The sequence below is a fragment of the Dipodomys ordii genome, unplaced genomic scaffold (assembly GCF_000151885.1).
Source record: "Dipodomys ordii isolate 6190 unplaced genomic scaffold, Dord_2.0 Scaffold87, whole genome shotgun sequence".
Lineage (NCBI taxonomy): Eukaryota > Metazoa > Chordata > Mammalia > Rodentia > Heteromyidae > Dipodomys > Dipodomys ordii.
Genome location: NW_012267303.1, coordinates 4,284,967 through 4,295,249, shown reverse-complemented (window position 1 = coordinate 4,295,249; position 10,283 = coordinate 4,284,967). Strand labels below are relative to the sequence as shown.

The window sequence follows — 10,283 nt, the reverse complement described above, 5'->3', positions numbered from 1 at the left end:
TCTGAGTTATTTAGACTCTTGTCATGAACAGTCCCAAGGCTTGGCCAGGCATGGTGATACACTCCTGTAATCCCAGCTCAACAGGAAGCAGAGGTAAGAGGAATCATGGCCGAAGGCTAGTCTCAGGCCAAAAGCATGAACACCCTGCCTGATCAGCTCAAAAGCACAAAGAGTTGGGAGTCTGGCTCAAGTGGTTGAGCGCCCTCTCTCCACGGAGGCTCCGTGGCCCTCTTGCTACCCCTGCTGTGGACCAGGAGCTGTCATTCGGAGGTGACTGGGTCTCCTTGAGACCCAGCTGGGTTGGGAGTAGGCCCGGGCAAGTTTCACTAAACCTTCAAGTGTGTGAGTTAAGGGTCTGCATCTGCTTCAATACTAGGTAGCAGGATTTGAACTCAGGGACTCATGCTTGCTTGGCTGGTGCTCTACCACTTGAGCTACACCTCCAGCCTGGCTTTTTGCTGGTTATTTTGGAGATGGGATCTCACAGACTTTTCTGCCTGGACTGGCCTTGGCTCCCCAGGTCTGTCTTGTGAGTAGCTAGGGTTGCAGGTGTGGCCGCCACTGCTTCTCAGCTGTGTGGCTTCGGGTGAGGCTGGGCTCCTGCACTATAGGGAGTTGGGTGTGTAAGGCAGGCTCAGAGGTGGGCCTGGCCACAGGGGGGCCTGGAGGCCCGGTGGGCTGTGGTTTCCTTGCTGGGTGCTGATGGGTGGGCCTGGGGGGGTAGCTCCAGTCCAGCTAAGGGGCCCACTGATGATTCCCTGCTTTGGGAGGGGTGCAGGCGGGGGGGGGAGGGGAGAGTGGGGTCACCTGAGGCCCCCGCGTGGGCCACACCCCCTCCAGGCTCCGGTCTGTGCCCTTCCTGCTCCACCGCAGAGGCCGCAGGGTCCTCCTCTGAACCTCAGTAAGCCAGGCCTCCATCGCAGCCCAGCCGGGGAGGTCCGGGGCCCTGGGTGCAGAATGACCTTTTCCTGACCTCCCAGTGGCGCCCCATCCCTCCCCGCATGGTCCTTGCTTGCAGGGCTCAGCTGTGGACCCACAGTGAGCCCAGGCCTCCATTTGCCGCTGGGCTCCCTGAACACAGTCAAAGGGAGGTTCTGGGGGGCTGGAAGGCTTCATGGGGTGCTGGGGGCAGAGGAGGATGGATCAGGAGCCTGGGACGGGTCTGGAGGGGCTGAGCCAGAGGCTGGGGAAGAGCGTGGCCAGGGGCTGGATCCGTGTCGCAGCCATCGCCCCGGCTCAGGAGAGGGCGCGGGCTCTCCTCTTGGAGGGCACAGACCGCTCTCCACGCCATGTGCACACCTATGTGCCTGTGTGCCCCGAGCGGTCGGCAAGGCAGGAGGAGGAGGTGCGCGCGCACCGGGAGTCTGTCCTACCACACGCCAGACGCACGTGAACCGAAGAGCACTCGTGTGTCTGGCATAGGATGCAGCCTGGCAGCCGCCTTTCATCTGCGACCCTGATCCCGAGGGGTCGCTTCTGCCCCGTTTCCTTGTCCTTTCAAAGTTCTTCCAGTGAGTGCTCGCGTTTCAGAGTAGTTTGGGGTTCACAGCAAAACAAGGTAGAAGGTAGAGATTTTCCATGTTCCCTTGTCTGCCACGTTTGGCAAACACACACACACTGTCGGGTTACATAGGGCCAGATATAGCTAATATGATATATATTAGATTTGTGCTGGTACTGGGACTCACACTCAGGGCCTGAGCACCCTCCCTTCATTTCTTTGCTCACGGCTGGCACTTTACCTCTTGAGCCACAGCCCCACTTCCAGCTTTTGACCGATCAATTGGAGATAAGGGTCTCGGCTGTGAACCGCGATCCTCAGATCTCAGCCTCCCAAGTAGTAGATAGGATTATGAGCCCTCGGGCCTGGCTTTTTGCTTCTGTTTTTAGGACTCTCCGGTCTTGTGGCCTGTGGTGGTGGTGGATTCTTTCCCCCTTGCTCTGTGTGTTTCATAGAACAAGTGTGAAACAGCTTCTTCATCCTTCCTTTCCAACTTTAACGACCCTCGTGCAAGCGGTCATGAATGCCAGATGCCTGGCATGTTCTATCTACATTTGCTGATGCACAAAGATATCGACGTGTGGATGGAGATCCCACACACACACATGCACACACACATGCATGCACACACATGCACGCACACGCACAGCACCCAGGTATCAGATTACGCGGGTTTTCAGTTTGAGTCGAGCTTCCTATGTGTGTTTCTAAGTGTTTCTGCCACTGGCCCCCACCAGCCGTCTCTCCTTCCGTTCCTGCCCACGCTGGGTGTGAGGGAGTTTAGACTTCTGCTGGTCCTGGTGGGCGTGTGCTGGGGTCACGGTGGGGGTTCTGTTTAACACCCCCCCATGAGGGGGGGATGGGACCCTCTCACTCCTTTGCCTGTGTTAGAAAACATTTGGGCTGTTTGTCTTTTTCCTCACAGATTCAAGTGTTCCGAATGGGAGCCTTGCCTCTCCCTTCCCTGCTCCGCCTCTCCCCTGCTCCGCCTCTCCCCTGCTCCGCCTCTCCCCTGCTCCGCCTCTCCCCTGCTCCGCCTCTCCCCTGCTCCGCCTCTCCCCTGCTCCGCCTCTCCCCTGCTCCGCCTCTCCCCTGCTCCGCCTCTCCCCTGCTCCGCCTCTCCCCTGCTCCGCCTCTCCCCTGCTCCGCCTCTCCCTCTCTAGAAGAGGCTCAGAGGCCAGTGTCTTCCTTCCGGAAGCATCCTCGTTGGCTCTCCCCTGGGGCCATGATTTGTTTCTGGTGGCTTTGCCTTTAGTGGAGAGTGTGAATTCTCCCTGGGAGCGTAGTGGTGTGGTAGTGGGAGAGTGTGGTGGTGGGGTAGTATGGTGGTGTGGTACTAGTGTAGTGGGGGAATGGGGTCATGGTGTAGTGGTGTAATGGTGTAGCAGGGCAGTGGGGTGATGTGGTAATGGTGTTGTGGGCTACTGGGGTTGTGGGGTGATGTGGTGATGGTGTCGTGGAGTACTGGGGGGTTGTGGGGTGATGTGGTAATGGTGTCGTGGGGTACTGGGGGTTGTGGGGTGATGTGGTAATGGTGTTGTGGGCTACTGGGGTTGTGGGTGGTGTGGTAATGGTGTCGTGGGGTACTGGGGTTGTGGGTGGTGTGGTAGTGATGTAGTGGGGTAGTGGTGTGGGGGTAGCATGTAGGGTGTGTAGGGCTAGTGTGGTGGTAGGTTAGCATGGTAGCGCGGTAGTGTGGGTAGTGCAGTAGTGGTATAGTGCAGTAGTGGGGTTGTCAATATCTGAGCACTATCCTTGAGGGTCATTTCTCTTGTTTTTCTTTTTGTCATTTGTGGGGCTTGAACTCGGGGCCTGGGTGCTGTCCCTGAGTTCATGTTGCTCACAGCTAGTGCCACAGTGCCACTCCAGGCTGTATGGTGGCTCAGAGAGATAAGAGTCTGATGGACTTTCCTGCCTGGGCTGGCTTTGAACCGTGATCCTCAGATCTCAGCCTCCTAATTGAGCCCACACCCAACTGCCCCAGGCGTTTTTTTGTTTGTTTTCCTGACTCTTATTTCTCAACTAATCTACCCAGACCAAACTCCAGTGTCTAATACACTGGCTCATTCTAGTCCATATTTGTTGCCTGAATAAATGAGTGGATGGTCAAGCAGGTGGAGGACACAGCTGAAGTCCAGGCCTGGCCGGTCTTCCTGTGCACACGACCTTGCAGTGCGTGTCTCCCGGCTGCTTCCCTGCCTCGGTGCTGGACCCCGTGGCGGGCTTCCTGCTTTCCTGTGCCCTGTGTGCTCCCTGGGATGAAGGCCAGGCCCCCTGTTCCCGTCCCCTTGCTGTGGGTCTGTCCTTGCCCGAATGGGCACCCCAACATCTGACCACGTAGGATCAAGGCGACCATCTTGTCGGGCCCACCCCGACACTGACCGTTGGATCGGGGTGCCTGCCTCTCAGCTGGGCGTTCGTCTTCCCTCTGGGGCACCGTGGCTGTGCGGGGCTCCGGGAAGCCCTTTCTCTTCGTTGGTCCCCACGGTGGCCTGTGCGTGGCTTTGGCCTTCTGTGAGAGCTGCCGAGGGGAAGAGGGAGGAGAGCGGCTCCGTGTCACCAAGACTGTGCTCAAAACCCCAGAAGCCACAAAACTTCCCTATACATGCCGCGCTCACGACGGGTTTTGGATACATTTTTGTTGTTCTCATTTAACTGAAAACGGCCTTAATTTAAAAAGAAAAATAGCCAGGAGTGAGGGGAGGAGGGAGAGGAGGGAGAGGAGGGAGAGGAAGGAGGGGAGGGAGAGGAGGGAGAGGAGGAGAGGGAAGTTGGCATGAGGCTCCTCCATCTGCTCTCATTACTTGTGGTATTTTGAAGGCAGGACTGGAACCTGCTGGGAGGTTCCGCCTGGGGGCGTGGCCGCGCCTGGCCTGCGTCTGGGCCTCCATCATGATTCTTGGCTTGGGGGGTTTGGCTGTCTCCCCTCAGGGCAGGCCTGAGTCCAAGCTGGGGACCTGGGCCCCTCTCTCCAGGAGTTAGGGACCATGGACCACGGGTGGCCAGCACCCTGGCTTTTGTGCAGTGACAGAGACTGGCCCCTTTTCCTCAGGGAGTAGGCCTGTGGCTGGCTCCTGGGAGTGTCCAGGGCTGGGAATAAAGGTGGTGTCTACACAGCCAGTTAGTGAAGCAGCAGAGTGTGGAAGGGACTGGGTACCAGGTACCAGCCTCGGCCCCTCCTCACGCGCTCACCGGGTCTGTCATTGCTTGGGCAGGGAACTCCAGGTCGCCCTCTGCAGGGCACAGGCTATCTGCCGATGCTGAGAGGCTCCGGGGGCGCCCAGGCCGGCGCTGCAGCCGCTTGAATCCTTGAGACCCTCATTCCCACTTCAGAGATGAGGCCACTGAGCCCCAGGAGGGAAGGCCCCCGGAGAGGGAGCCGGGCTGGGGAGGGGGGATGCCCGGGCCTGCACACAGCAGGGCACCCCAAGAGATACCTCTTTAACAGGGGGTAGTGCGAGAAGTGGGGCGGGCCTGGCTCTTTCTCGCCTCCCAGCGCGGGGGGGGGGGGGGGGGGGGGGGCCCCGGGGTGGGGGTCCTGGGGTTGGGGGGGTCCCAGGGCAGGGGGGTGTCCAGGGTGGGGCCTGGGTGGGGGTTCTGAGGTGGGGTTTTTTTTTTCTGGTTCCAGGGCTTGAACCCTCAGCTTGCTTACTCATGGCTGGTGCTCTACTACTTGAGCCATACTTCCAGCTCAGCTTTTGGCTGTTTTGTTGTTTTGAAGAAATTGACTCGGGGCTGGGATGTAGCTCAGTGGCAAAGTGCTTGCCTAGCAAGTGCAACGGTTTGGGTTCGATCCCCAGTACCAGGAAGAAAAAGAAAGAAAGAAAGAGAGAGTCGGATTGTCCTGCCAGGCTGGCTTCCCCTCTGCCCTCAGCCTCCTGGGCAGCTGGGGTTACAGGTGGGATCGCCAGCACCAGGCTACTTTTAAGCATTTTAAATCTTCAGAACAGGTCAGGTTTTCCTAGCCCGGGCCATGGAGGGGCTGTGATCTGTGTTTCGGCTCGGGTTGGGGAGGTGGACCCGGACGCCCCAGGCTGGTTTGGCGCAGCCCAGCTCGGGCGGCTGAGCCCTCTTTGTTCTTTCTCTCTCTTTGGTTGCAGTACTGGGTTTGAAGTCTGGGTCCTTCGCTTGCTGGACGGGCGTTGACCCGCTGGCCAGCGGCGCCCTCCTCCCTCCCCGCCCCGGGCCCAGCCCTTCTGTCCTGAGCCCAGAGCCTGGGGCCCCAGAGGGGACCCCGGGCCAGCAGCACCCGCCCCAACATGGGGGGACAGGGAGGGCGAGGAGGGCTCAGAACACCAGCGGTCCTGAAGCCCCCCATGACGCCCCGCCCCTCGCCCTGACGCCACGCCCCCTTACCCTGACACCACGCCCCTGACACCCCACCCCTCACCTGAGGCCCCGCCCCTCACCCTGAGGTCCCGCCCCCTCGCCTAACGCCCTGCCCCCTTAACCTGACACCACACCCCCGCAACCATGACGCTACACCCCTCAACCTAACGCCCCGACTCTCGCCCTGATGCCGTGCCCCACCCTGACGCCACTCCCTTCACCTTGATGCCACGCCCCTCACCTTGATGCCACGCCCCTGACGCCCCACCCCTCGTCCTGAGCATTCCTCACCTTGAAGCCACGCCTCTCCCTGGTGCCACGCCCCTTACCCTGGTGCCACGCCCTCCCCTGACGCCACGCCCCCTCACCCTGATGCAGAGGCCCGGCCCTGGGGGAGGCGGCCGAGGCCCTGGCCCCAGGAGGCGGCCGAGGCCCGGCCCGGGATGGAGGCCCAGGCCCTGGTGGCAGGCTCGGGATAGGCTGGTCCTCACGGTGCCGCCTGTCCCGGGCGCAGCCCTGAGTGGCTTCCGTGCCGGGGCCTGGGGCGCAGGCTCACGGGCGCGGAGGCCCTGAAGGGAGCCGGCAGGGAGAGGTCGTGGGGGTCCAGGATGTGGGGGGCTGGGACGGCAGGGGCTGCGGAGCATCCGGAGCCGCCGGCTGGAGGTGACACCGTGTCTCTGTCCCTCGTGAGCCCCCACTGCGGGCAGAGCCGGCGCGGGAGGAGGGCAGAGGGCAGAGGGCAGAACAGCCCGCAGAGGAGGCGTGCGTTCGTCTGACCCCCCAAGGGCGGCGGGGTGCGGGGGGGGGCTGCCGCAGAGTCCCAGGCCTTCCCTGAAGGGGGGCCGTGTGGAGAGCGGAGGTGACCCTCAGCCGGGCCTTCCTGCCGGGCAGAGGTGGGGCGGCCTGCGAGGCCTGCGCGTCGCTGGACAGCCGCTGGACGGGCTCCCGGGAGGGCGAGGGACGGGAGCCTGCGGTGATGGTGGGTTCTGGCGCCAGGATGGCACGGGCGGGGGATGGCGATGCCCCTCCCCACACCCTCCCACCGAGCCGCCGCTCCTCCATCCACACACCCCTGGAGCGAGCCCCGCCTGCAGCCCGCCGCGGCCCACCCCGTCTGCTGGGTGCCTGGCTCTGCCTTGGAAGAGCAGTGTGGCGGAAGCGTGGTCACCGGGCGACAGCGGGCAAGCCAGGCCTGCGGGAAGAATGGCCGCGGACGTCGCGGAGAGGGAGGATACTGCCAATGGCAGGAGCCCAGGGCCGAGGCCTGGCGGTGGGCAGCGCTGTGCTCCGGGAACAGTAGCTGTCGGGGGACTGGAGGGAGTCGGGGTTGTCTGAGATCGTCTTGGGGGACCCCAGGGCCCTGTGTGGTGGAGGCCTGGGGGCCACATGGGCTGTGCTGGGATCGGGCTGGCTGCAGCCCGGCTCAGGACCTCACCAGAACTTTCGGAGCTATGCGGGGCCGGCAGGAAGCCAGGGGAAGAGGGGGGAGTCCCTATGTGGCCCCTGCTCCAGCAGGACTGGAGCCCAGACCCCCTCCCCCCATTCCTGGCATGGGGGGTGCAGGGTTCATGGCTGGAGGGTGGGGCCGAGGAGACAGGCTGCAGGGGTGTGTATGTGGGGGGGTAACTGGGCAGGCCGGGGTGGGGCTCGGTCCGGTTGCACGGGAGGCGGGCGGGTAAGGGGTTAAGCGCCAGGAGAAGGGCTACAAGGCCGGCGCGCTGGGGAAGTTTGAATTCGTCTTTCCCATGGGTTTATTCACATTCTAATTTTCAACTAAATGAGACATCTGTTTCAGAAAAGGAAAATTTGCGCTGGTTGTCATGGCAACTATCATTCTGTAAGAAAATTATTCCAATGGTTACCTTCGAACAGAAAGACAGAGATTCAGGACATCAAACTGTCTAGCGTGCGTGGCTCAGCGAGAATCCCGTTCACCGCCCACCCCTGGGGCTGGGCGGGGGGCTGGGCTGGCCATGGACTGGCTGTGGATTGGCCGTGGACTGGCTGTAGATTGGCCATGGGCTGGCCATGGACTGGCTGTGGACTGGCCGTGGGCTGGCTGTGGATTGGCTGTGGGCTGGCCTGGGCTGGCTGTGGACTGGCTGTGGGTTGGCCTGGGCTGGCTGTGGGCTGGCCTAGGCTGGTTGTGGACTGGCCATGGATTGGCCATGGACTGGACGTGGGCTGGCCATGGACTCGTGGATTGGCTGTGGGCTGGCTGTGGACTGGCCGTGGATTGGCCGGGGACTGACCTGGGCTGGCCGTGGACTGGCTGTGGGCTGGCCTGGGCTGGTTGTGGACTGGCCATGGATTGGTCGTGGACTGGCTATGGGCTGGCCACATGGATGGACGGACTGCCCCGTCCAATGGGCAGGCAGGCAGCGGTTCTCCACCCGCAGAGAGGCACAGCCTGCTCAGGTGCCGGGTTCGGATCCAGGCAGCCACGGGGTTGGCAGCCCTGGGATCTTTATGGCTCCTGGGCGTCGGTGCAGGCCGGGTGTGGGCGGCACCCACAAGGGTGGCAGAGCTCCAGCCTGGGGCGGCTCAGAAACCTCTTCTGGAAGTATCCCTGAGGGGTTCAACCCTACCCGCTCCCCCATTCCAGATGCAAGCTGGAGCTCGGGGATGTGCCAAAGGGGGGACCCCGCCTGTCCTGGTAGCCCCCCACTCCCGTGCCGGGTGGTGGGCACAGCAGTCAGAAGGGAGGACCAGAAGGGAGACATCCAGACACAGCGCCCGCGCTCTGAGGTCAGCGCTGGAAACCCCCACCCCCTTCCTCATCAGAGGGCCGGGCTGGGCTTTCAGGGGACCCTGAGAGTCCAGGCCTCTGTGGCTTCCTCACGGCACACCCCACCCATGCACCCCACCCGCCCCCTCAGCTGGCAGAGCGCGAGTGTGCCCAGCCTGGGCTCCAGACCCCGGGCACAGCCGGGGGCCTTGGCGGAGGCCGGGCCGTGGAGGGACTGTCCTGGCCACTCAGGATGGGACGAGCGAGCTGGGACAGAGACGGAAGCAGCCTCGCCTCTCCCGTGTCCTCTGACTGGAGTCCCCCCTGCGCTGCCCACCCTGGGTGCCCCAGCCGCAGAGGGCACAGGGAGACCAGGCACAGGTCCAGGCATGGGTCAGGGGGCTGCCATGGCAATGCTGTTGGAGGTGGGGAAGATGCTGGTGGTGGTGATGGTGATGATGGTGATAGCGTACGTGGTGGCACCACGCCTGGCCAGCAGCCGCTGGCTCCGGGCTCTCCCCTCCCTTGGTCTGAGCTCTCCTGGTCCTCGCTTCTCCTTGGCCCGCGGCTGCCCCGCCTGCTGCCAGCGCCCCTGAAACGCCTGCTCTTCTCCCCCAGGCAGCCCTGGTTTTATGGCTGGGGCTTCAACCTCCCGAGGGGCCAGGCGCTGCTGGAGAAATGGAACCTCATCCCCGAGGGCGTGGACGTCTTGATCACGCACGGCCCACCGCTGGGTAAGAGCCTCCATCAATCCCCCCTTCTCCCCTTCCCTCTGGACGTACTGTCTTTTGTCTCCTCCTCTCTGATGTCCCTCCCCGCCCTTGCCCATGCTCCCTCCCCTTTCCTCTGCAGCCTGGATCAGCCAGGGCAGCTGAGCAGCGGGCCACCATTTTACCCACATGCTGTGGAGTGAGGACAGCCAGCCTCAGTGCGAGGCCCCAGCCTGCACAGCACTGTCAGTGGGTGGATGAGGCCCAGGCACTATTAACCGTCTGGGTGAAGAGTGGACTTAAACCCAGTGTCTGCCTCTCCTAGCCATTGGGGTGGGGTCTGCCATTCCTCCCCTCCTTCCCCTCCCTGTCCTGGCCTCCTCATACGAGAACACCCCGCCTGTTTTGCCCACTCAGGCAGAGAGGGGCTGAGAGGAAGCTAATTGTTCGCTGGAGTAAATTGTTTTTCGTTTGTGTAGCCATGGGAGGCTAGCAGGCAGCCACCATATGGGTCGTCCGGGAGGCTGGTGGTGTGGAGGCTGGTGGTCGGGAGGCTGGTGGTGTGGAGGCTGGTGTTGTGGAGGCTGGTGGTCGGGAGGCTGGTGGTCAGGAGACTGGTGGGCTGGAGGACGGTGTTGTGGAGGCTGGTGGTGTGGAGGCCAGTGGTCAGGGGGCTGGTGGTGTGGAGGCTGGTGGTAGGGAGGCCGGTAGGATGGAGGCTGGTGGTGTGAGGCTGGTGGTGTGGAGGCTGACATGCGAGCTGCCTGCGGTACCTGGAGATCTTCCTCATGAGTTCGTGCTGCTTGTCTTAGGGCGTTTCCCAGGGGAGCTCTGGCTCTGGGGTGTGTGGGGCTTGCTCTGCCTCCAGTCTTGGGGTACCAGGTCCTCGGTGGCAGTGGCGTGTGTGTCTCTGTGCGGGGAGCCTGGCCCTACCCCATCCAGGCCCTCAGCAGGGATGGGGTGCAGTGGTTATTTGAGCATCTCACCCCAATGCCCGGCTCCCTGGCAGGCTGTA

General features: G+C 62.6%; 1 protein-coding gene across 1 annotated transcript in view; it reads right to left on the bottom strand.

Moving 5' to 3' along the window:
- Positions 1-2,837: 2,837 nt before the first annotated feature.
- Efcab6 (EF-hand calcium binding domain 6) overlaps positions 2,838-10,283 on the bottom strand; it is a 181,939-nt gene continuing 174,493 nt past the window's right edge. Inside the window, exons 29-30 of the mRNA XM_013025738.1 lie at positions 4,939-4,985; positions 2,838-3,087 (exon numbers count right to left, since the gene is read on the bottom strand). Coding sequence (XP_012881192.1) covers positions 2,838-3,087; positions 4,939-4,985 — 297 coding nt within the window. The remainder of the gene's footprint in view (positions 3,088-4,938; positions 4,986-10,283) is intronic.